General features: G+C 42.0%; 1 protein-coding gene and 1 non-coding gene across 2 annotated transcripts in view; both read right to left on the reverse strand.

Moving 5' to 3' along the window:
- Nucleotides 1-1,023: 1,023 nt before the first annotated feature.
- Nucleotides 1,024-1,129, reverse strand: LOC139011995 (U6 spliceosomal RNA). Its single transcript, XR_011471784.1, has one exon. It is a non-coding gene; the product is annotated as a U6 spliceosomal RNA (small nuclear RNA).
- Nucleotides 1,130-7,194: 6,065 nt separating this feature from the next.
- CDC42SE2 (CDC42 small effector 2) overlaps nt 7,195-26,894 on the reverse strand; it is a 32,062-nt gene continuing 12,362 nt past the window's right edge. Inside the window, exons 2-4 of the mRNA XM_070415064.1 lie at nt 14,733-14,834; nt 10,787-10,897; nt 7,195-9,680 (exon numbers count right to left, since the gene is read on the reverse strand). Coding sequence (XP_070271165.1) covers nt 10,799-10,897; nt 14,733-14,834 — 201 coding nt within the window. The 3' untranslated portion in view covers nt 7,195-9,680; nt 10,787-10,798. The remainder of the gene's footprint in view (nt 9,681-10,786; nt 10,898-14,732; nt 14,835-26,894) is intronic.

The following is a 26,894-nucleotide window of genomic DNA, read 5'->3' on the forward strand; positions in this document are numbered from 1 at the left end:
TGGTGAGCCAAGGCGGGCAGAGGGGCTTAGCATCCTGCTCTCCGCTCTGCCTGTTGTCTTCTTGTCTGCAAAGCTTGTCTCCTTTGAGATCAGCTCTGGCCGGCAGCTGACCAACTGTGCTCTTCATCCCAGATCTGCATCCTGCCCGACAGGCTTCCCGCCTTTCCTCCCCTTATAACAGCTCCCCCACTCCTTTTGTTTTTAATCCTCACCTGAGGATACTTTTTCCATTGATGTTTTCTTTGTTTTGCCAACTTTTAAAAAAATCTTTATTGTTGAGAGTATTACAGATGTCCCCCCTTTCCCCCCCATTGTCCCCCCCCCATCCCAGACCTTCACCACCTACTGTCTGTGTCCATAGGTAAGGTCCCTGGTTAGTATCTTCCTGCCTCCACCACTCCTTCCCTCTGAGATTGGTCGTCTGTTCCATGCTTCCATGCCTCTGATTCTGTGTTATTCACCAGTTTATTTTGTTCATTAGGTTTCTTGTTCATTTATTTTTATTTTTAGATTCGATTGTTGATATGTATTTGTTGCCATTTTATTGTTCATACTTTTTTATTTCTTCTTCTTCTTCAATAATACCCTTCAACATTTCATATAATACTGGTTTGGTGGTGATGAACTCCTTTAGCTTTTTCTTGTCTGTGAAGCTCTTTATCTGACCTTCAATTCTAAATGATAGCTTTGCTGGGTAGAGTAATCTTGGTTATAGGTTCTTGCTATTCATCACGTTGAGTATTTCTTGCCACTCCCTTTTGGCCTGGATAGTTTCTGTTGAGAAATCAGCTGGGAGTCATATGGACGTTCCCTTGTAGGTAACTAACTGCTTTTCTCTTAAGATTCTCTCTTTGTCTTTAACCCTTGGCATTTTAATTATGTGTCTTGTTGTGGGCCTCTTTGGGTTCCTCTTGCTTGGGACTCTTTGTGCTTCCTGGACTTGTAAGTCTATTTCTTTCACCAGGTAGGGGAAGTTTTCTGTCATTATTTCTTCAAATAGGTTTTCTTTCTTTCTTTTTCCCCAAAAATATGGAACACTTCGTGAATTTGCATGTCATCCTTGTGCAGGGGCCATGCTAATCTTCTCTGTATATTCCAATTTTAGTATATGTGCTGCCCAGGTGAGCACTTCAAATAGGTTTTCAATATCTTGCTCTCTCTTCTCCTTCTGGCACCCATAATGCCAATGTTTGCACACTTGAAGTTGTCCCAGAGGCTCCTTACACTTTTTTCATATTTTTGGATTCTTTTTGCTCTTCTGATTGGGTGTTTTTTGCTTCCTCATATTCCACATCATTAATTTGATTCTCAGAATCCTCTACTCTACTGTTGAATCCCTGTAAATTGTTCTTTATCTCAGTCAGTGTGTGCTTACTTTCTGATTGGTCCTTTTTCATGTCTTTGACTTTCTCACTAAGATCCTTGAAAGTCTCATTAAGTCCCTTGGAGGTTTCTAGGGTAACCTTATAACTGTGAATAATGCTGTTTTTAACATGGGTATATGAATATGTCTTTGAGACTCTGCTCTCAGTTCTTTTGGAGATATACCCAGAAGTGGGATTGCTGGGTCATATGATAGTACTAGTTTTAATTTTTGTTTGCTTTAAATTTTATTATTTTATTATTGACAGTATTACAGATGTCCCCCAACTCCCCACCGCCCTTCTTCCCCTCTTCCCAACCACTGCCCCACCCCAGGCCTTCCTTCACCACACTATTGTCTGTGTCTATTGGTCATGCATATATGTATGAGTTCTTTGGTTAATCTCTTCCCATCCCCCCCTCCATTTTTAATTTTTGAGGAACCTCCATAGTGTTACACCATTTTAAAATTCCCACCAATAGTGCAGAGTTCCAATTTCTCCATGTCCTCACCAACACTTCGTTTTGTCTGGATTTTTTTTCTTTTTGTCTGGATTTTCTGATAGTAGCCCTCTTAATGGATGTGAGGATATATTTCATTATGGTTTTGATTTGCATTTCCCTCATGGTTAGTGATGTTGAGCATATTTTCATGTACTTATTGGCCGTATGTATGTCTTCTTTGTTGAAATGTCTATTCCAGTCCTTTGCCCATTTTTTAATTGTTTGGTGTTTTGTTTTGTTTTGGTTGTTGGGTTGTAGAATTCTTTTTTTCTCTCATTTAAAAAAAATGTTATTGATTTTTGAGAGGAAGGGAGGGATAGAAACATCGATGAGGGAGAAATATCAACCAGCTGCCTCCTGCATGTCCCCTACTGGGAATGGAGCCCACAACCCGGCCTGTGCCCTAAATGGGAATTGCCCAGCCACCTCCTGGTGCATGGGAAGACCCTCAATCCACTGAGCCACACTGGCTGGGCTGTAGGAACTCTTTATACTAGATATAACCCCCTATCAGCTATATAATTTACAAATATATTCTCCCGTTCTCCAGGTTGCCTGTAAGGCTGTTGTTCTTTGATGCAGTTTTTCATTCTGATGTAGTCCATTCTCTATTTCTGCTTTTTGTTGCTCGTGCTTTTGATGACACATCTAAAAAGTCATTGCCAAATCCATTGGCATGAAGCTTTTCCCCAGTGTTTTCTTCTAAGAGTTTTGTACTCTTAGGTCCTATGTTTACATCTGGTTCATGTTCATGTTTGTATACGTTGTGAGATAAAGGTCTGCTATGGTCTCAGTGTTTGTGTCCCCTCCCCAAACCGGTATGTGGAAATCAGCCCTAAGTGGTGGCTTTAGTCTGTGAGGACAGAGCCCTCATGCGGGGAACTGCTGCTCCAATAAAAGAGCTTCAGGGACGCCTTGCCTCCTCCGCGCGAGGGCACAGCTTATGGGCAGGAAGAGGCTCTTGCCAGGAGCAACCATGCTGGCACCTTGTCCTTGGACTTCCCAGCCTCCAGAACTGAGAAGTAAGTTGCTATTTGTACGCTACCCAGTCTGTGCTATTTTGTTATAGCAGCCTACACAGGCTAAGACATGACCTATCTTTACACTTTTCATACGGATGTCTAATGTTCCCAGCGCCGTTTGATGAAAAAACTGGCCTTACCCCATTGAGTGGCCTTGGCATCCTTGTCGAACATCATTTCACCACAGAGTTTATGTCTGGGTTCTCCATTCTATTCCATTGGTCTCTACGCCTGTCTTTATGCCAGTATCACACTGTTTTAATTACTGTAGGTTTATAAGTTTTGAAATCAAGTATGGTACCTCCCTCCACCTTTGTCTTTCAAGATTATTTTGGCTCTTCAGGGTCCCTTGATATGACTGGGAAAAATGCCATTGGGATTTGGATAGAGATTGAATTAAATCTGTGGATCACCTTGGATGGTCCTGACACCTTAACATTAGGTCTTGGGATGTGAATACACGATGTCTTTCCATTTATTTGTATCTTTAATTTCTTTCACTAATATTTTGTAGTTTTCAATTGGACCAGTCTTTTGCCTCCTTAAATTTATTCCTAAGTATTGTATTTAGATGCAATTGTAAATGGAATTGTTAAATTTTTTTTCAGATTGTTAGTGGATAGAAACAACTGATTTTTGTGTGTTGATTTGGTACCTTGCAGCTTTGCTGAATTCATTTGTTAGCTCTGTGTGTGGGTGTTAAGTCTTTAAGGCTTTCACATTATCAGCTAAGTCATCTGTGAACAGAGATAATTTTACTTTTTTCATTTTGGATGCCTTTTCCTTCTTTTTCTTGACTAACTGCTCTGGCTGGGACTTCCAGTATCTTGTTTCATAATTTCTATCCCTGTTGATATTCTCATTTTTTGAAAATTTTTGTTGATGTTGTTGTCTGTCCGTTTCTCATTTAGCTCACTGAGCATATTTGAGACGGTTTTTGTTGAGATTTATGTATTTGAAACAAGTCCCCTCTCCGTCTTTACTGAGTGGCTGGCTTCATGCCGCAGGGGGAGACCTTCACCAATCAGCCCAACTTAAAGGCTCATGGTCCTCTCAGCCCTTTCTAGGAGTGCATGGCCCCTGGGACTGCATGTGGCTTCCACCCAGTTCCCGTAAACTCAGCTGCTTCTAAATGCCTTTATTTATATGTAAGCGTCTCATTTCTGCTTGTGCTCAGAAGCCTTGCGTCTGTTGTATCCCTCTGCCTGTGTACTCTCTTACCCGGCATCGACCTGCAACTCTAACATGTGGCTGCACCAGCCTGTTCCCAGCAGCCCCATCCCTGACCGGGCCAGGCAAACCACTCCACCAGCCACCTCAGGGTGGCTTTTTATGTTTATGCATGGCTTGGTTCTTGCAGCTTAACTGGTTTCTAGATTTCTGACAGAGCTTTATCGGTCCACATATTGTTGTTTATTGGGTGTTTCTGTGGGGGAAACAAGGGCCTAGTTAACTGTCTTGCTGATGTCACTGAATATTGTTTAAAATGCTATTTTGGCCCTAGCCCGTTTGGCTCAGTGGATAGAGTGTCGGCCTGTGGACTGAAGGGTCCCAGGTTCGATTCCGGTCAAGGGCATGTACCTTGGTTGCCGGAACATCCCCAGTAGGAGGTGTGCAGGAGGCAGCTGATCTATGTTTCTCTCTCAATGATGTTTCTGACTCTCTATCCCTCTCCCTTCCTCTCTGTAAAAAAATCAATAAAATATATTAAAAAAATTAAGAAAACCCGGTGCCTGGGAATCCCTTCGGGGCCCCAAGGCCAGCTGTCCGTGCATTCACCTGTCCAAGGCCACTGAACACATGAGATCTGTGAACTGCAAAAGCTCTGGTGGACTCAGGAGCTCAGATTTACAAGGGAAAATGGGGGGTTAGAATCAGACCTTCTCTTGACTGTCCTGCCCTTACCTTCCAATTGCTGGAGGCTAATTCCAGCTTGTCATAATAAATGCAAGAAGTTCATCAAAAGGTTGATGGAACTTGAGGCTTCAGCAGGGCTGAGTCATATTACCTGCTGCTGGAATACCTGAAAGCATTTCCCCAAACCTGAAAATCTGCATATATTATTGCCTGCTGCCAGACAGCTGAGGGCAGTTCCCCCAACCTGATAATCTTACTGTTTACCAAACTTTACCTTTGATATGTATATCTGCTTTGCTATAGGGCAAAATGTGTTAAAAGCTAGGGGTCCAGAGACTCGGAGAACTTAGTTACTAAAGCTAAGCCTCCCTGGCTCCCCCAAAAAAATGCCTTCCAAATTTGTATTTCATGTCTTAGTTTATTAACTTACTCGCAGCCCCTTCTCCAGATTCCTGAACCCTTCTAGATGCTGAGAACGACTCGGCATCCAATGAGGGACATTATCCTGCCTTTCAGCTCCCAGACCCCACCCTCAGTACCTGCTGTGAGGTCCTGGCCAAATATCTGGATCTTCTTATTCAGGAAGTAACTTTTTTCTAGTGCACCTGTTTTTTTCCTTCTAGGCATCAAAGTCGGGCCAGATAGAAAACTTTTAAGATGAAGAGATTAAGAGGATATGAGTAAAGATCAAAAGGAGCCCAGAGGTTCCATGTGTCTGGTAGAAAGCACTTAAAAAACAAAACTGCATAGTTTGGGAACACTATAAAAACTAAAAGTTAAGGTGCTAAAATAGAATAAGATTAACCTGAGGCATTTAATAGTCTGAGTTCTCTTGCTGAACCATTCTGGATGGAGGCAATAAACTAGAGGTAAAATAACCATTCTCTTTGCAGTCTGCTGAAAGCCTGTCGAAACGAGAGGATAGAATTTCTTTCTTGTCTATGTAACTTTCGTAGGTTTTTGCATTTTCACGAATTTTAGCCAATTCCAGACGATGTCTCTGACACTTTTTATAGCTTGGTCCTACTTTTTGTGCTTCTCTGAAGCGCCCTTCCTTCCACAGTTTATGTGCGTCCTTGGGAAAGTGCCCAGCACAGAGCTGACGTACAGACATGGGCTTCTTCAGTACTTCCTTTCCTTCTTGAGTGAGGTGACTTACTGGATTGTCGGTGTTCTGTTTTAAAAGGAACATCATCTTAACCCAATTTCCTTTGAGTCTTTGGCCACTTTTTGAAATACTTTTTTCTAATATTTTTCTCACCAGTTTTTCTATTTTAGAACATTGTGTGGCAATTCTCATAACAGAGTCAGACCTACGGAGCTGGTGTCAGTATCTGACCAACTAACCAGGATGTATGTGGTGAGCATACAGATCTTTGCTCTAGATCCAGGGTTTCTCAGCTGTGGCTGCCATGGCATTTGGGGCTGGATAGACCCTTGCTGAGGGGTTGTCCTATGTGCAATGGGTATTGAGCAACCTCCCTGGTTTCTACCCCCACCAGGCAGCAGCATCCCTTCAAGTTGTGACGACCAAAAACATTCCAGACACTGCCCAACGCTCCCTGGGGACAAAACTGCTCAAAATGGTACCTGATAGTATGGCTAAGAAAGAAAATTCTTATCTAAATCCTGCATAAACTGTGAGGACAAAAATGCTTCAGCATGGGAAACTGCATAGGCATTTGACTCCTTTTTTTTTATTTTTTATTTTTCTATTGACAGAAACATCAATGATGAGAGAAAATCATTGATCAGCTGCCTCCTGAATGGCCCCTACTGGGGATCGAGCCCACAACTTGGGCATGTGCTCTTGACTGGAATTGAACCTAGGACCCGTCAGTCCGCAGACCAACGCTCTATCCACTGAGCCAAACCAGCCAGGGCTTGACTCCTTTGTTAAAAGCCATTTGTGATGTTCCCTGGCAATGAAAATTTGGAGAAAAGAGATATTTTGATAAAAAGTCCTAAGTCCAGCCCTGGCTGGTTTGGCTCAGTGGATAGAGCGCCGGCCTGGGGACTGAAGGGTCCTGGGTTCGATTCCAGTCAAGGGCACATGCCTGGGTTGCGGGCTCAATCCCCAGTGGGGGGCATGCAGGAAGCAGCCGATCGATGATTCTCGTCATTGATGTTTCTATCTCTCCCTCTCCCTTCCTCTCTGAAATCAATAAAAATATATTTTTTTAAAAAGTCCTATTTCCAAACATTTACGCTCATTTTGATTAGGTGTTTGTTAAATTATAAGGTGAAGTTAAAGAGAATGATAAATTATTTCTGTATGAGGATAGTTTTAACTGAAAATATAAGAATGCTACAAAGGTGCTCTAAGTCAGTGGTCGCCAACCTTTCGGACCTCATGGACCACTGGTTGGCGACCGCTGCTCTAAGTGAATGCTGGTAAATAATTCCTTGAAAGAAAAAAACTATACTGAAAGGAAAATCCAAGCCAGGATTGAAAGAAAACATTTATTGAATCAATACTTTCTTTTTAATATCTACAAGCCAACACTGAACTCACTTTATTCAAGAATGAACATAATGTACAAGAAAAAGTGTGCTTATATTATAAAAATATGTCAATTTTATCTTTTGGGTGCTGAGCAGAAGTCATTTAAACAAAATCAAGGCAAACTTGTTCTCTTAATGAAACTGCTATAATTTAATAACAAAATGAAAGCTAGTATACGCTCAGTATTTCTAAAGGCCCAGGGATAATGCTGCATTGGAAATGCTGAATCCAACCATCAGAGCTAACATTTCCACTCCATGCTTATTGGCACCGTTTCATGCCTAGGTCACGAGAAAGCACCTGATTTACAGAATGCAGGTCACTGATAACAGAGTCCATGTTGTTAAACCTTCATTCATTTTCCCTTGCTTAACAGTTATTAGCATGTATTTCAACAGAATACTAACAGTCTATCCTATTTAATTAGCTTCAATTTCAAAATGAGATATGTTGCTATGGGGACCAAATGACCTCCAAAATTTACCACCCCACCTATGAATGTGGGGACGCTGCTTCCTCCACATTCAGATATTCCCACGCCTGCCTAAAAGATGTGTTCAAGGTTCCTAGCTTAGAATTTTTGGTAATTTTCTTCTTGATTCACTGGCACCTTCCTTAGCATGTGCCCTTGCACACAGTGTGGCCACTGTGATGCCCATGGCCTGCACAGTGCAGCCTGCGGCCCACCATGCAGACACGCTCCAGTGCACATGGAGTATTTTGGTCCTTGGAGAAGCAGAAAAAAATAGTAATTGGAAAAGCAAAGCAAATGATGAGTAAGGGAAGAGGGACCTTGGCTCCCTGTACTATTGTCCCAGGCGTTCTGTGACAAGTATAAAAATTGTACTGAAATTTTCTAAAGTCCAGGTAGAAGTAGACTAAATGGCACCAGTGGGGCGATGTCGGGAAAATCCAGTCCGCCTTAAAAAGCGGCACAGCCACGCCGCTGGCGGGACACAGAGGCTCTGGCATTTTGCAGAACGCAATAGCCTCCGTGAATTAGTGAAACCAGATGAATTCTAGTTTAGAAGTTATTAAACAAAATACGTATTTTTGTTACTAAGCATAAACGTTTTTCCTTGACAGATCCTCTCTGCTGGAGACTGGCACTGTGAAGGCTGGAAGCCGCAGGAGCACAAGGACTGAGTATCTGGCGCCCCCTGTGGTGCAAAAGCTGAATTCCAGAGAGCAGGGAGAAATGCTTTCATGTTTTGCCTCACAAACCTAGTATTTACTCAGTTACCTTTTCACAAGGAGTTGGGACTAAGGGGAAGGAAAGAGGATAAAAAAAGACAGAAGAGAAGATGATCACTTTCAATTACCTAATTCCTTAGGGCTAAGTTTTCAATGAACCCCCATTCGCCGCGTGAAATGTTAATCCGACCACATGTAGTTAGAGCTGAACCAGACACAGGATTTACATTTTAACAAAGACACAAACCACCAACTGGCTAAATGCTATGCCCTTGTGGGGAAGGAGAAGCATTTACAGATTCACCTCAAATACAGTTTGTGGAAGAATAAACGTATTTTGCAACCAAAGCAAAGGTTTTCTCACCAATTCCATAAAGTCACCAGACAGGTTGTTTTCAGTGGCAACTTCCACTGCCCCGGACATGTGGCGCGTGGATAGGCCACTGACTCTGGAGTCTGCAGTTAGGAGAGGCCAGGGGTTCAACACACTCTACTGGACACCATAACATTAGACAGGACATTAAAACAGGGACCAACAGAGTGAGTGCAGAGAAATGAGTGGCTGCTGCTCAGAGCCCAATGGAGGCGATGCACAGCCATTCTGCTCACTCCAGGTCCTCGCTCCCAAATAAATAGTGAACATTTACAACAGAATGAAGGCCTTACAAATGCAAACTTGCCTTGTACTATAATTCTCTCTAAATAGACCAAAAAGTCGTATTTCTAATAAACTACAAGTTACCATTTCTGTGACACGGGTGTGACTTGGCACCACAGCTAACCTCTCTAATAGCAGCAGTATCACCAGCTCAGGGCTCCTACACGCAGCGACTTCATCAAGCATGCAGATATCCATTCTGCTGAAGCTTCAAGTGACTAAAAATGATCATTGTGCTTGTGGGTCTCATACCTTCCAAAATATACATAAATGGTGACAAGTTAACAAATAATAGCAGGTCCTTACTAATAAAATCATAAGGCAGGTGGAAAGAGAAATGTTAAAATGGGAAAAAATGCAAAACAGTGCTAGCATTCACAGAAAAGATCATGCCAAGGTCAGATCCATGTTGATAAAAAATAAAATTTAAGCCACAATCTAAGAAACTCTGTCCAGGAGTCGAAGGCATGCGGCCAGCTGAAGGAAATGCAGGATTCGTCCGACAGTAGCTTCTTCGGCGGAACAGTACATCTCACTGGAGGGTCACAACAGGATGGACAAGACGCCGTCACACTTCCTTTTGTAATTGAAAAGAAAAGCAATCACACACAAAAATTAAAGAATAGTAGAAGGAGAAAACACAGAAATTCACAATGACCTACAAAACCAAAAGAAACATCCAAATTATTTTTACACTTTTGGGATGCACCCTTTTAAAAAGTTGATAATGAAAGATTTATCAACAGCACAGTTGATGGATTTTAAATATAAAATCACTTCACTACACATGGATTCTGGGCAGCATCAATGCTCAAAACAGTAACTTCACTCTTGTTTAAAGGACCCTGAGCTTCATCTCTCCACCAGAATCTTCAAGCCTCCCCAACCAGATGTCTTAATGCACTTAAAGTTCTTCGCCAGGAAAAGAGGAACCTAAAATTAATATCCAAACTGCAGCAATGCCTATGACCATCATTCAGCACATTGCGGACCAGTAGTTTTATTGCTAGCTTTACCCAGTGGCCAGATAAGTTTCTATTGAACAAGTACAAAACAACGTTTTACATAAATGTTAAAGGCACGCTTTAAAATTAAATACCCATTGCATTTTGAAGTTATTTTTACATGTTTTTACAAGCTAATATCTTTTTAAAGTATACTTTATAAAACACTGTGTAATATGAAGAGAGAATTCCTGTGATCCGTCCGCAATGTGTTAACATTTAGCCAAGTAAAATATTTTTGCCTTTTGTTCACAATTTTTTTAAAAAGAGGGAAAACAAAATACAGCTGACCCTTGAAGAACGTAGGGATGGGGGCACTGCCCCCACCCATCCCCCAGCACTGTTGAAAATCTGTGTATAACTTTGACTTCCCCCAAAACTTAAATACTAATAATAGCCTACTATTATAGCCTACAGTTATAATTGACCAGAAGCCTTACCAGTAAGTTGGCTGACACCGTTTGTACATGTATTATTATATAGTGTATTCTTACAATAAAGTTAGCTTGAGAAAATACATTTACAGTATTTATTGAAAAAAATCCATGTACAAGTGGAACTGTGCAGTTCAAACCCATGTTGTTCAAGGGTCAACTGTATGTATCTCTTAACCCCAACTTAATGAAGGCTGTCTGTGTCGCCAGCCGGGGTCGGCCACGTCTGAGCCTGGAGTACTCACGGGAAGGGCGGGCTATCCTGCCTTCGTGTCCACGAGCTGCATCTGCACCCCGGCAGACATGCCACCCCCGTAGCCTCCCTTGGACTGCATTTGGTTCTGAATGGAGCTAACCTACAACAAGACAAACAGGACACACTCAGGACTAAGGAGGCGCAACTAAGTGATACTTGTCTCAACATTTTGGTTACTTTTTTTTTTTAGAAGGGTACTTTTTTTTTTTTTTTTAATATATTTTATTGATTTTTTACAGAGAGGAAGGGAGAGGAATAGAGAGTTAGAAACATCGATGAGAGAGAAACATCGATCAGCTGCCTCCTGCACAACCCCCACTGGGATGTGCCCGCAACCAAGGTACCTGCCCTTGACTGGAATCAAACCCGGGACTCTTCAGTCCACAGGCCGACGCTCTATCCACTGAGCCAAACCGGTGCTGGCTAGAATGGTACTTTTTTATAGTAAAAAAGCTGTAATCGATTTTTAAAGACATAAAGTCTATATATATAAAAGCCTAAGAGACCCTTACAACTGGACAACCGGCAGGTAGCTATGATGTGCACTGACCACCAGGGGGCAGACGCTCAACACAAGAGCTGCCCCCTGGTGGTCAGTGCACTCCCACAGCCAACCTCCCTTGGTCCCTCCCTCTGACTGGCCGGCCAGATCTAGACTGGGCACGATGGCCCTGATCGCCCTGGACGGTGGCCAGGCCGAGGGACCCCACTGGGCCTCTAGTTTTAGAATAAAAGAATTTTTAAAGACTTAACATTTTTCTGATTATGGATGGGGGCAGATAGCGAGTCTAGTAACTAAAACATTTTTTTGCTACAACTCCCTCTGCCCCTACCTTCTCTACTTCCCTAATACAAAAAATCATTTTTGTAATTCATGAGGCACTTGGTAACATTCCAAAAGGATACAAATCAACCCTGGCCAGTGTGGCTCAGTTGGTTGAGCACCAATCCATGTTTTGGGTTCATTCCCCGGTTGGGGTGCATATGGGAGGCAACCAATTGATGCTTCCCTCTTTCCCTCTCCCTTTTTCTTTAAAATAAAAAAATTTTTTTTAAGTATACAAATCAGCCCAGCCAGTGTAGCTCGGTGGTTGAGGGCTGACCTATGACTCAAACTAGGAAGTCACGGTTCCATTCCCGGTCAGGGCACGTGCCCAAGGACTGGGCTCAATCCCCAGTAGGGGGGTGTGCAGAAGGCAGCCTACCAATGATTGTCTCTCATCACTGATGTTTCTCTATTTCTCTCTCTCTTCCTCTCTGAAATCAATAAAAAAAATACATATTTTTTTAAAAAATATATTTTATTGATTTTTTACAGAGAGGAAGGGAGAGAGATAGAGAGTTAGAAACATCGATGAGAGAGAAACATCGACCAGCTGCCTCCTGCACATCTCCTACTGGGGATGTGCCCCCAACCCCGGTACACGCCCTTGACCGGACTCGAACCTGGGACCTTTCAGTCCACAGGCCGACACTCTATCCACTGAGCCAAACCGGTTTCGGCAAAAAAATACATATTTTAAAAGTATACAAATCAGCTTTCATTTCCTCCATCTTAAATATCTTAATTTTACATGCATCTCATATATAAGATTATCTCAATTACTTATACTAAAATCGAAAACAAAAATAAAATAGAAATTGGACCAACCCAAGATAAATTGTAAAAGTCCATGTGGTAAAATTTACATATCTGATACAGTCTTAATAAAGTCTGATAAACTAAAAGGTCTAAGAATCCAAAGATTTGGACATGAGTCCAGATTTATTTATTCCTATTGTAACTGGTGAACTGTATCTTCTCAGAATATCAGGCTTCTTACTGGTAAAAGTTAACATGATCATCTCTCCTAACTACTTATTGGGCTACTTTCCGATAGACTGGGATATATAAATACTGGGATATTTTCTTTCTTTGCTGAAAAAAAAGGCAGTTATTTGCACATTGTGAAGTACTCTTAGTGTGTCATTATTATTCCAATTTCACATCAATTAGAAGCAGTTTGGAAGCAAAGAATAAGAGAATCCGGCCAGACTGCTGGAAAATGGAGCAACAAGGAGGTGATGACCGAACAGTGAAGAGCCAGGACACCTGCTCACGTGAGCTTCATATTTTTACATGATTCCATGTAGGTTCTTTTTCCTCCGAAAGTGAATTCTTCAATTTCAAACTGAAGGATGTGGACTGGATAAGTTAGGGTAACTGTGGATATAGTGTTTTAACACAACAGAGCTACAGTATAAAAAGGGTCACAGAATCCTTTTCTAGCAAGAAGTTAGTATGAAAGGCAGTCTTGGAAGAACAGTGTGTTTAGGGGGGAAAAGAAACTACAAGTCACTGACCATCCAATAATCCGGTGTGGCTGCTCCACGCACACCAAGCCCAGGTCCCAATTCCAGCGGCTCAGGTTTTGGGATGGACAAACGTGAGAAAACATTTCCTTGGATAACAGCATGTCTGCAGTTTTGCCTTATTTGCACTATTATTGCACAGGAGACTGAATTTTCTCATGAACTCAGGCTTCTACAAGTTAGAACTATTGCTGACAGTTCAGGAAACGGTTTCACAATACCCAACGGCAGTGAGAACGGAGCCGGGGGTAGGGGAGTGCTGGGCTAAAGTGGGGGCGGCCTATGGCTTTAGAAATGGCAGCAAGCTAGTATAAGCAATGGCTACAAAAGGCTTATTTAGTTCTAAAGAGCTAAAATACTTCATAAAAATTCCACCTCAGTAAGCAGAGAAGGCTGCTGGGGGACTGCAGGGCAGAACCTCCCTGAGGGCCCGCTGACCCTGGGCCTCAGCTGCAGAGGCGGACAGGGAAGCTCCGCACACAGTCCCCAGCTCTGCCTGCGACAGGGCGAGCGAAAGGGCGGCAGGGACAAGCTCTTCATGGAGACAAAATGCAGATGGGAACCCTAAAGGAAATCCTGCACTGTGCATAAACAAGACTTTAAAAGTAAATACCCCTAACTAAACATTTAATTTGTCTTATATAGAGTTTAAAACCTGAAGTGGGGAGGACATTTGTTGATAAGAAATTAAAATTCATCACATATAATAAGCTTCAAACCAGGCGCTCTATTAACAAGTCATAGGTTCCCATTTAGTATCTTCACACACGGTGACCTGAAACAAAGCCGCTGAGGACCCGAGGGCAGCAGCTGACACTTCCACTGCCCAAGCAGCCGAGTGAGAGCCCTTTTCCTACCCACCTGCAACGGACAAGCTGTTTCCTTTCACAGAAGATACAAATCACCCCTTTGCTCACCTAGTAACTGAACCGCCAGGCTTGTTTGCTGTATCCAGGATACTCCTCTACCTATTTTAAAACTCTGTTCTCTTGTTAAGCCTTTTGTTAACGCTGTCCAGTGAATGAGTATATACAACGGATCATAATTCTGTTCATAAAAGCCTACTGACTTTCCGGGTCTAAACACTTAAAGATCATGTGGACATGTTTACTGTAGACACCGGGGAAAGAGGCCCTCGATAGTGGCTTGTCTCAGGGCAGAAGTGAGGCAGAACCTGATTTAAAAACTCCCTCATTTGGTGGCGCACCTATTATCCTGGACTGTTTTTCTCACAGATAAAATTAAGGAATAAGAGAGTTCAGCTGATTAAATCGGAAGTCTACTCTGAAATTCACTGAAATCTCTAGAAAAGATAGCCAAAAGATCTTTTATTTTTACTTCTGATTCTTCCTAGCTTGTTGCCAAATCCTTTAAAGTATGTATTCAGTTATGAAGAGTTTAGTACTGGAAACAGAATGAAGTACTTGGCAAATTAGGTGATTACTTTTTTATTGGTCACTTTATTGTCTTCTCTGCTGACATTCTGTATGCATATTCGATGTCTACAAAGGCATCTAGTGTAACATTAAAAACATACACCTGTGTCTCAAGGCCTCATCTGCACATTCCACCAATGTACTTACTGAATTCATTCCACTGAACAGGTCTCCTGATCCTACATGAGCTGTGTGTACAAAGTTTGTTGGTTCTCCAATCATACTTCGGTCAATCCGACGACGCCTTTTCTAAAATATGAGAACAAAGAAAATGATCTTATTACCAAAAAACTTATTCTGATGGATATACATACTATTGATGAATGACTCTGTTCAATAATATAATGAATTTGCCCAGGAGCCCTGGCTGGTGTGGCTCAGGTGGTTGGAGCATCACCTTGTACTGGAAAGGCCGTGGGTTCAATTCCTGGTCGAGGTGCGTAAGGGAAGCAGCTGATCAATGTTTCTCCCCCTCCCCCGCTCCCTCTCCCCCTCCCTTCCTGTCCCTTCCTCTCTCTCTAAAATCAATTTAAAAACGTCCTGGGGTGAGGATTAAAGAAAAAATTGCCCAGGACACGAAAATACCTGAATCTTGGACGACCCCAACTCCTTCAAATGACGTAAAGCAAAAAAATAGGTTATTGTTTACAACTTTAAAAAGATGATTTGGTGTAGCTCGGCCATCGCCACATTAATATAATAAACATTTAAGTTTTATTCTATTTTTTAAAAAGTGAGAGACACCTATAAAATTATCATCACTAACCACTGTTAGCAAATACATCGCCATTTGAGTACAACATTCTGTATTGTACTCATTCTGAGTACAACTTTTCAGTGATGTTGAAACAGTCCAAGTTTTCCAGCTCGGCTCATGTCTTTCAACAGTATCCTCCTGAAATTGCAGTTTGCCTCAAAACTAAGGCAAGTTATGCATGAACTTGTTGGATTGGGTTGCCTTTGAACATATTTTATGTCTGTATCCCTGAAATGCAGGTAGGATCTGACAGATCCTAAACACGTATCACAACAGACCCAGGTGACAGCTTCTCAGGATTTGCATGTGAGTTTCACAAAACCACAAACGCAGAAAGTTCACGCATTAATTTTAGAAGCCAGTATGCACCGCTTACTGTCCTCTCGCGTTGGGTGCTGCAGATCAGATTCCCAAGATGGTGTCTGCTGACTGCACTTTTCCCAAAGCCTTCCTGATGTGCGCGGGCCACCTGGCTAGGCCGAGGCCCTTCTCAAAGAACAAGACCTACTCCAGGCCACTGGGTTCTGACCATCCCGTGCTCTGTGAACATGGCAGCAGCATTTCCTCCGGAAGGGTGTCTGGAGCTTAGCCCACATCTCCATGTTCAGGGGTTTTTCTAAACGTGAGTCACTGCAGGAAGATGCTGGGAGAGAAGTCACCCTGTTGCGCTCCGGCCACCACCCATCTCACCCTGAAATGTTTCTTGAAAGAATTAATGAGTGGATATGATTGTGAACTGACACGCTTGTGAAAGAGCAGTATTAAAATAACATTCTCTATTGGGTCACAGGCAAAGTCTCTCCAAATTCAAGAAGATTGAAATCATATCAGGCATCTTCTCAGACCACAATGGCATAATATTAGAAATAAACTACAATAAAAACAATAAAAAAATGCAAACACTTGAAAGCTGAATAGCATGCTATTAAACAATGACTGGGTGACCGAAGAGATCAAAGAAGAAATTAAAATGACATTCTCAATACTGAGGATGTTCAAAAGCAGATGACTAAACACTGATTCAAGAGACTACTCTCACACTGAAAGGCAAAGGACAGAAGACTTCACCTTGCACCATAATGATTACGGTAGGAAATTAATTTATGAACCTGAAGTAGTATTTTTAAACTTGACCTTTACTGAGTTGAGAGACCTTTCCTTTAGTGTTGGAAGGTTGTTCATGCCCTCTAATCACACCCTGACTTTAAGGTATAAAGTGGGAGCTTCCAGTCCTTCCTTCCAAAGGCTAGAAGGAGCACAGCTCTTAAAGCAGGGCAAGGATCAAATTGGTTTTAAAAGGCTCACCCAGCCGGTGTGGCTCAGTTGGCTGAGTGTCATCCCATATACCAGGAGGTGCCTGGTTGATTCCTGGTCAGGGTACCTGCCCAGGTTTGGGCTCGATCCCTAACAGGAGGCAGCCAATTGATGCTCTGTCGTCAATGTTTCTATCTCTCCCTCTTCCTTCCTCTCTCGGAAATCAGCATATTTCTTTTTTAAAAAGGCTGCTCCATGACAGTTACAGGTGTGCAGCAGGTTGGAGGGGCCAAAAGAAGTTATAATGTTATAAAGATTAGATTCAACTAATAGCAGAGATGAAAGAGGTAGCTAGAGCCAAGAGGTGTTCAGTGGATAAAATCGACAGCACTTGGCTGTTGCTGGACCTGGGACCGGAAGGAAGGGTAGGGCAGGGAGCCGCAGTCTCAGATCTGAGGAGCACGTGCAGCCGGTTAGGTCATCCTGGAAGAGGACCAGGCTCTAAGAAGATGAAAGGTTCAGTCTCAGACACACTGAATTTCAGGGATCAGTGAGGCACCCAGAGGGCCAGTGGATATATGGAAACAATTCTGCAAAAGGCTAACCTGGAGGTGAGGATCCGAGAGTCACAGCGTAATAAAGCTGCCAGTGAATGACTGCCTAGGCTGCGCACAGAGGCGCCCATGCAAGGCTGGGCAGAGGAAAAGAAGCCATCACAGAAGCCAAAAGAAACGTCCTGAAGTGAGGAGGAAAATCAGGTGCGTCTTCTGGAAAGTGTCACAGGGGAGGAGGAGAAGGCAACCTCAGTGCGTGCGGTGTCGGTGGAGTAAGAGGAACGGAGACAGCACAGGGGGCCAGGGAGTGTCTGGTAGGTGGGGAGATCAAACACAGACGTCAAGAGAAGTCTGACGTCTGGGCGGGGAGAAGAAAGACGGCGGGAGCTGAAGGGAGAAGAGGAAATGAGGTCAGATTGAACGTTTTCCTTGAAGATGAGAAATACTTGATTATGCTTAATTTCTGATGAGGTAGATCCAGCAAAAGAGAAGAAATTGAAGGTAAAGAAAACAAAAGGGTGAGCAGCATTGTATGGTGACAGAGAAGGCTGAAAGGATGGGACCCAGACAGGCCGAGGTGCTCCCTAGAACATTCCCAATGAATCAAAAGTCTAGGTATTTCACATAAAGCATTTTAAAATACAAATACTATTTTCCAGGCACATGAGACACTTAGAGAATGGCACACTTTTCTCGGTGTGGTGTGTTAAGACAAGAGACAAGATTTAAATCATGGGCAAAGGAGGGGAATTCCAGAGTCGGCCTCCGCAGAGAAAAACAGGAAGTGGCGCGCTCCGCTGTCATCTGTGCTAACTGCTGGCAGGAGCAGCGCCACCGATTTTCCTGGAAACACACTTTATTCTTTATAGGGAACTTATTAAGAATGTCAACTGTCTAATTCTTGCCATCCTTAAAATGTTAACTCTTATTCTGCATAAGGTCAAGAACTAGAGGGACACAAAAATGAATAGTTATGTTAGGGTGGAGGGGGTTAGGGAAAATGTCCCTTCCTGTGACATTTCTACATAATTACTTGCCATCACAGTGAAATCATTACTAAAGATAATGAATTAATAATTTGGAGCAGATGCAAGGAGAGGGATTAAAAAGGTAAGTGCCCCTATGTGAACATGTTTGTGTCCTCATGCAAACAGACCAACTATAAAAGCACACTTCTGGGACAATGGGGAAATTAAAAAACTGACTGGATATTAGATGATAATAAGGAACTATTTTTTTGAAATACATTTTTATTGATTTCAGAGAGGAAGGAAAAGGGAGATAGAAACATCAATTATGAGAATCACTGATTGGTTGCCTCCTGCATGTCCCCCCACCGGGGATCAAGCCCACAACCCAGGCACGTGCCCTTGACCAAAACTGAATCTGGGACCCTTCAGTCTGCAGGCCGACGCTCTATCCACTGAGCCAAACCAGCTAGGGCAATAAGGACTATTTTAAATTTACTTTGGGGTATGGTAATAATACCCTAGTTATCTTCAGCAATAAAAATAAATGCCTACTGATATATATACTACAGCATGAATGAATCTCAAAATAATTACGCTGAGTGAAATGGCACAAAGGTACATTTAAAGAAAATGTAAACTAGTGTATGTTGACAGAAAGCACATCAGTGGCTGCGTGGGGAAGTGCATAGGGGACGAGGAAGAGACGGATTATAAAGATTCCTGAAAACTTGGAGGTGGATGGCTATGTCCACTATCTCGATTGTGGTGGTGGCTTCAAGGACACATCTGCCAACTTACCAAACTGTACACTTTAAATATGTGCCATTTATTATATGTCAGTCATGCCTCATTAAAGTTGTTTAAATCTTAAAGACACATACTGAAATGTGTTTAATGTGATCTATTTTAAATTCCCTAATTGGGGGCGGGGGGGCAGTAATAGATGAAACAAGATGGCCCCATCGATTACTGTTGAAGCTCGTGCTACACACATTTGGGCAGGAGAGGGGGCGCTTCTTATCCCTCTGTGTTTGGGTGTATTTGCTAATTTTCCTAAAAGAAGTTTCTTCACAGACCTGTTAACTCATTTAGTTTCCTGCTCTTACAATTTCATGTCCTAGTTCCATCAGAACTTAATCATTTTTTCTCCTCATTCTTTCTAATGCCTTACAATTCTAAAATCATTCCCTACCCACTTCCTGCTCTCCTCCCAAAACTATTAGAAGGTATACTTTAAGTTTTAAAAAATATACTGCAGAGCAACCAATAATCATACAGGTAGCTACAATATCAATTTGGTTTATGTATTCATTCATGCACTCACATTACAAGTTCCTTCTTTGAAAATGAAACAACCAGCCCCCCCACCACACACACACACACACACACACACACACACACAAATATGTCTTAAACAATACAGTCCAGTGACAAGGGGTTCAGTGCCTTCAGAGGTCCCACTCCATTTCTCCCTCAGCTCTGCCCTTGCCCTCCTTGTGTGAACTTCGGTCTTGGGCTGGTAGCAGCATTGCTGCCGCAAGTATAGGCCTTACACCTTTGTGCAATGACACACAGAGGGATGGCTCTTTATTGAAAACAAGGCAAATTTCCTCTGCGGTCTTCATAGAACTTCCTCTGGCATCCGAGTCCTATGCCCAGTCTTTAACCAACTCCTCTCCCCCACAGATGTCTTACTTGGGCCAAGCTCTTGAACCCAATCACTGTACAAGGAGAGGAGACTCCCATGGCTGGCACAGAGCCTAATCAGGGATCACCATGAGTACAGGGGTCCTCTGCTCAAACCTTGTGGCTCCTATGCAATGGGAAGGGGGTGGGGGTAGCGCAGAATGGATGCTGTGGTTACAATAATCAAGGCAACCATGTTATTTAAAAATTACTAGGCAAATATTTTTAAAACTTGGAATGTAAAATTCAGAGAAAGGATTATTCTGTGGCTATTCTTCTAAAAGCTCCTTCTCTGATTCCCTATTAATTTAGCTGCCTTTTTTTTTTTTTTATCTTGGCCTAGAGGCCTGGTGCACAAAATTTGTACATGGGGGCTGGAGGGTGGGGTGGTGGTAGTGGTGTCCCTCAGTCCAGCCTGCACCTTCTTCTCACAATCCGGGACCCCTCAGGGGACATCCCTCTCACAATCCGGGACTGCTGGCTCCTAAACCGCTCACCTGCCTGCCTTATCGCCTCTAACCCATCTGCCTGCCTGATGGTCCCTAACCACTCGCCTGCCTGCCTAATCGCCCCTAACTGTTCGCCTGCCTGATTGCCCCAAACCCCTCTGTCTGCCTGCCTGATTGCCCCTAACTGCCTCTGCCTGCCTAATCGCCCCTAACCGCCTCTGCCTCGGCCCCCCGAGGCTTGGTCCAGAAGGTCGTTTGGCTGTCTGGGCTAATTAGCATATTATGCTTTTATTATTATAGATTCTCCAGCATATCCTAGGTCCCTTTTCTTCCCTCTTCCATGTGTTCATTTTATCAACTCTATGCTGATGATTAGTAAATCTCTTCTCTCTTTCCTGGGTTTAGACTACATACATATTCAACTGCTTACCATACACCACCATGTGACTAGACTGCAGGGGTGGGCAAACTTTTTGACTCGAGGGCCACAATGGGTTCTTAAACTGGACGGAGGGCCGGAACAAAAGCATGGATGGAGTGTTTGTGTGAACTAATATAAATTCAAAGTAAACATCATTACATAAAAGGGTACGGTCTTTTTTTTTTTTTTTTAGTTTTATTCATTTCAAACGGGCCGGATCCGGCCCGCGGGCCGTAGTTTGCCCACGGCTGGGCTAGAGGATACTCAAATTTCCTATGTCCAAAACTGAACGCATAATCTTACTTCTGTAACCCTCTACCTCCTCTTCATTCCCTATTTTGGTAAACACTTCTCCCAGTGCTTCAAGCCATGTTTGAGGGCTATCCCTCTACCTCCTGCCTCAGACTAGCACATCAAATCAGCATCTGTGGATGCTGACCTTTACCGCCCCATCGCTGCCACAGCCTCTGTCAAGTCCCTATCACCCTGCACCTTGGTCACTGCAGTTGTCCCCTAACTTAACTGCTTTCACCTTTACAACCTTCTGCCTCCTCCCAATATTCTTCACTGTTACCTAAATGTACCTTTCTAAAGTACAAAACTGATCATATGTCACTCAACCATTTAAAAACACTCAGTGGCTTTCAAAAACTTTGAGGATAAGTTCAAAACGCCACACAGCCTATGAAGTCCTGTTAATCACGCCTACCTCATCTTTTACTACTTCCTTCCCTGCACTCTGGGCTTTCATCTGCTACTTGCAGTTCCCTAAATATGCTCTCACTTCTCTGCCCTCTTCCTGGAGGATTCTTTCCTGCTCCTTAACCTGACTCAGGCCTTCCTTCTCTACACCCTCTAGTCTGGGCTTAGGTGTTCCTTCTCTGTGCTCCCAGAGCACCTGTAGTCACCTCTACCAAAGTAAAAGTTGCACCTTTCACCAAATTCAAACGGTCCACTGGATGGAAGGTATGCTCCTATACAGACGTACAAAATGTGAACCCACCAGGGCCAGCACCATACATGGCCACAGCAATTCATCAACATACTTTTTTTGAGTAAGTCAACTTATGAATGTATAAACATTACATTCACATCGTTTTTAGGGCTTAATTTTTCAAACACTTTTTTGGTAGCAATATAAATAGTCCACTTCCCTCACATTTGTAGAATAATGATCAAGTACAGCTTCTAGAAAAACAATGATTGCCTAATCACTCACAAGTTAAAACTTCCTCTAAAGTTACTCTCTGGGCAGCTTAGTGTGCAAACACATGCCACTGAAGAGCAAATGAAGGCCAGGAGCGCAGGGTAATGGGATAGTACATCCTGAATTCGTCCTAGAAACTGACAGAGTGAATGAAGAAAGTGCCTGCCACCTACGGGAGGGAGAAAAAGCTGGAATTTTCAGGCCGCAAGACTTCAGAAGATAATGAACCTGTCCAGGATACCCACCCATACTGTATCTTCCGCTCCGAGAACAATAACGATCATTCTCCTCTGGCTTCCAGAGCCCTGAGCACTCACTGGAATGCCAGCAGGTCCTCATGTAAAAGGGCTGCTATGAGGAGCCATTTCTATAAAAGATGAGCCACCTTAGACCACCACAGAGCAATCAAAACACCCAACTAGAGTTACAAGCACTTAATTATCTAAGTCAAACTCCATAAAGACAAGATATTTCCTGCTGGCAATATTTAAAAATAGGTGGGTTGCTGCTAATGCATTTAAAACTCAATTCTAAGTGCAGTGCTTTAGAATTTAGTAGGTTAACTAACCTCTCCCCAGGTAGTATAAATTTTGAATCTGGTGACAGATGAGAAGTTTGCAGGAGGCCCCCAAATTTGTTTTTAAAAAAAATAGCTAAGCAAGTTATAGTGATCTTTTCAAGGGCAAAATTGCTAAAAGCAAAACAGAAGGAACTAGCTGTTCTCATCTCAGTGAGAAACCTAAAGCAACACAGGGAGTTCTTTTTCTCCTTCTATTTCAAGTTAGTATCTGGTTTAAGTCACGTATCACAAGTATGAAAACTGAAGTACAAAATAAGTTTAAAAAAACTCATCTGAAATAGCTTTTTAAAGAACTAATGATACAGATTTCAATGCTTTTGAGTGTTAAAGGCTCTATGTATGACCCGGGAGATTTCTGCTGCCATGAGTTCCCCTGGTGTTGTTTCTGTGCATGGTATGTGTATGCATGCTACAACAGCTAGCGTGTAAGGGGCTGGTGAAACACCTTGCATACTGCACAAGGAAAGCCTCATGGAATACGATGCCCTACATTTATTTTAGTACCGGGAGACCTATACTGGACTCCGACCTCTTGCACTGCAAGATGATAAATTTGTGTTGTTTTAAAGCCACTGAGCTTGTGATAATCTGTTTCAGCAGCAACAGAAAACCAATGTACCTAAAAAGATCACACTACTTGCCAAGGTCCCACAATGACTAAAACAGGTCTGAGTCTTTCTTGTCCACTGTTCTTTCCTTCACACCACTGCACTGACAAGTTTCTCTAAAATAAACATCTTTGTATATCAAAAAAAGGTCATATAATTCCCCCAAAACATTTACTATGTAAAATAAAGAAAAATAAAATTGTTCCTAATTAAGCCAAGCAGTTTTATAATTTCCTTTCTTGTACTGTTTTGTGTTGAATTGCTTCTTTTTGTTTGCTTAACTTAATATGAAACATTAATTGTTCCAACACTGTCCGCAAACACGTTGCAGTACAACTGGTTAGATAGCTGATTAGTTCAAAGAGTCTGAATTTTCACTAATGTTCTGGGTAAATTTTTTTTTAAATTTATATTTTATTGATTTTACAGAGAAGAAGAGAGATAGTTAGAAACATTGATGAGAGAGAAACATCGATCAGCTGCCTTCTGCACACTTCCTACTGAGGATGTGCCCGCAATCAAGGTACATGCCCTTGACCAGAATCGAACCTGGGACCCTTCAGTCCGCAGGCCGAGGCTCTATCCACTGAGCCAAACCAGTCAGGGCTGGGTAAATTTTTTTTCATTCAATAAGAGGCCTTTAACCAAGAAACTCTTGTGTTGTCCCTGTATTGTTACTTTGATAATTTATTCTCCTCAAATGTCTGTTCTCTCCTCTGTGGAATTCTAATTGGGCAGATTTTGAACTCCTGGATCGATCACCTAATTTTTTTTTAACTTCTCCCTTGTACTTTCTATATCTCAATTTGTTTCACTTTCTGGAAGATTTCTTTACTTTCCAGCCCTTCTACTGGACTTCTTCATTTCAGCTATTCTATCATTTCTGAACACTGTCCTCCTGATTTGTTCTTTCTCTTTCCTTAACATGCACATTGTTTTTGTTTAATGAGTCCAATACCTTAATCATCTGAGGAATATTCATGTTGTTTTTAGTTCTTTTCCAACCCGTTAGCATGTATTTCCTCCAAGTTCTTTTACTCAGTTCATTTATTTTAGCTTCCTTCATACCTGGCTGTAACAGGGAAATTCACAGTCTCTCTGGCTCCATCTTGTTCAAGCCTGTGTAGGTCCCATGGCCTTCAGGCTAACAGCGCCTGCTTTGTCTTGCATGTAGACATGTTAATCATTAGAGGAATTCCAAAAACAGGCCCTCCCATTTCCCCTTCCCTTGACATAAAAGAAGCCTGAACTCGGTCTTAAGATGAATCCGAGGTACCACTAGGCTCCCCTCTTCTCAGCTGGGATCTCATCGGTCAATAAACTGTCTCACTTCAAATTCTGACGTTTGAGTTTTGGACTTTTGAAGCATCTGGCACACAGACTTAGGACTGGTAACATGGTGATCATGGACTGTCCAATGAGGCTTCCATGTGTGCATCCAGCATGCTAAATGGTGGGTTCAATGAAAGGCAATAAGGTGGCAAGCTGACTTTTTCCTTGGGGAGCCCACAACTGCAGATATGACCGGGTCTTTTATGTAGAATCTAGAGAAGGAACTGGCTGAAGGCCAATCTGAGGGAATCGACCCTGGCTGAAAGCACTCTAAGAGTAAGGTGGTTTAAAAATGCTGGCTTGCTTTTTGTCAGTATCCCCTCTTCAGGCAATTAGGTTGGTGATGCATTTAGTAAATTTTCTATCATCCATTTTTAAAAGTATCTCTCATCCAGGGTTATCTCCACTCTCCATTTTCTTTTCGTTTGTGGGCTTTATCTTTTTATACATTTTATTGTTTACAAGTTTTACTCTTTTATTTTACATGCAATAAACCTTAATATTTCAAGAAAATGACCTTAAATGTGTTACATGCAATAAACCTTAATATTTCAAGAAAATGACCTTAAATGTGTTACATGCAATAAACATTAATATCTCAAGAAAAACAATTTTAAATGTTACATGCAATAGACACCAATTATTCAAGAAAAATCATCTTATATATAATACTACATACAATAAACATTAATACTTCAAGAATAAAAGGATTTTAAGTATAATAATATTACCAAAACTGTACTAACATAGTATGATATCACAAAAGCTGTAGGAAATATTAAAAATCTGCAAACAGGATTACTTTTATTATATTCTAGTATATATTTTTCCCCCCTCTGGCTCTATTTCTCTTAATCAGTATATGTTGTTCATTATACTCCACAAATGAGTGAGATCATATATTTATTTTTCTCCAACTGGGTTATTTCGCTTAGCATGATGCTTTTAAACTCTATTTTGTCGGATGTGAGTATTGCAATTCCAGCTTTTTTTTCTTTTCTATTTGCATGGAAAATTTTTTTCTATCCCTTCATTTTCATCCTGTGTCTTTTGTTTTGAGATGCGTCTCTTGTAACCAGCATATAGTTGGGTCATGTTTTTGTAACCATTCAGGTACCCTACACCTTTTGATTGGAGCATTTAATCCATTTACATTTAGGGTTATTGAGAGGTACTTATTTATAGCCATTTTAACTCGGTATGGCTAGGTTTCTCTCTCTGTTTCTCTTTCGCAGCAATCCTTTTAGCATTTCTTGTAATGCTGGCTTGGTGGTGATGAACTTCTTTAGCCTTTTTTTGTCTAGGAAGCTCTTTATTTGACTGTCTATTTTGAATGATAACCTTGCTGGATATAGTAATCTTGGTCTCAGATCCTTGCTTTCCATTACCTTGAGTACTTCATGCCATTCCCTTCTGGCCTGTAGAGTTTCTGATGAGAAATCAGGTGTCAGCCTTATGGGAACTCCTTTGTAGGTACGTTTTCGTTTCTCTTGCTGCCTTTAAGATTCTCTCTTTGTCTTTAATTTTTAGCATTTTAATTATGATGTGTCTGGGTGTGGGTCTGTTTGGGTTCTTCTTGTTCGGGGTTCTCTGCGCCTCCTGAACTTGTGTGACTTTTTCCTTTACCAGGTTAGGGAAGTTTTCTACCATTATTTCTTCAAACACCTTCTCTATTTCTTTCTCCCTTTCTGCCTCTTCTGGCACACCTACTATTCGAATATTGTTACGTTTCACATTGTCCCACAGCTCCTTTAACTTGTTCTCCTGACTTTTGTTTTTTCTTTTTGGTTCTCTAATTGAGTGATGTTTTCAACTCTTGTCTTCTAATTCACTGATTCAATCCTCAGCTTCCCCTAATCTGCTGTATATTTCTTCCAATGTGTTCTTTATTTGTGTTATGTCATTCTTTATCTCAGACTGTTCTTTTTTCATAGTTATCTTTTTTCATACTGTTGAGCATTTTAAACATCATTACTCTGAACTCTGTTTCAGATAAATTTCTTATCTCTGCTTCATTTATCTCTTCTTCTGGAGAATTCACTAGTTCTTTCATTTGGGGATTGTTTCCTTTGGGGGGGGGGGGGGTTCTTTGTTTCCTCATTTTGGTTGTCCATTTGGTTTGTGACTATGTTTTAGGTAGATCCTCTATACTTCTCAATCTCTAGTGCAGGACAGTGTTAAAGGCTGTTTCTGACTAATTGGATCAGGCAAAGGCTCAAAGCCTCCAGAGACCACCTCTGTCTACAGCAGTGGTTCTCAACCTTCCTAATGCTGCGACCCTTTAATACCAGTGGTTCTCAACCTGTGGGTTGCGACCCCTTTGGCGGTTGAACGACCCTTTCACAGGGGTCACCTATCAGATATTTACATTACGATTCATAACAGTAGCAACATTACAGTTATGAAGTAGCAACGAAAATCATTTTATGGTTGGGTCACAACATGAGGAACTCTATTTAAAGGGCCAGAAGGTTGAGAACCACTGCTTTA

Source organism: Myotis yumanensis, unplaced genomic scaffold, assembly GCF_028538775.1.
Source record: "Myotis yumanensis isolate MYYU_CA2020_CCGP unplaced genomic scaffold, mMyoYum1.0.hap1 SCAF_5, whole genome shotgun sequence".
In the NCBI taxonomy this organism is placed as follows: domain Eukaryota; kingdom Metazoa; phylum Chordata; class Mammalia; order Chiroptera; family Vespertilionidae; genus Myotis; species Myotis yumanensis.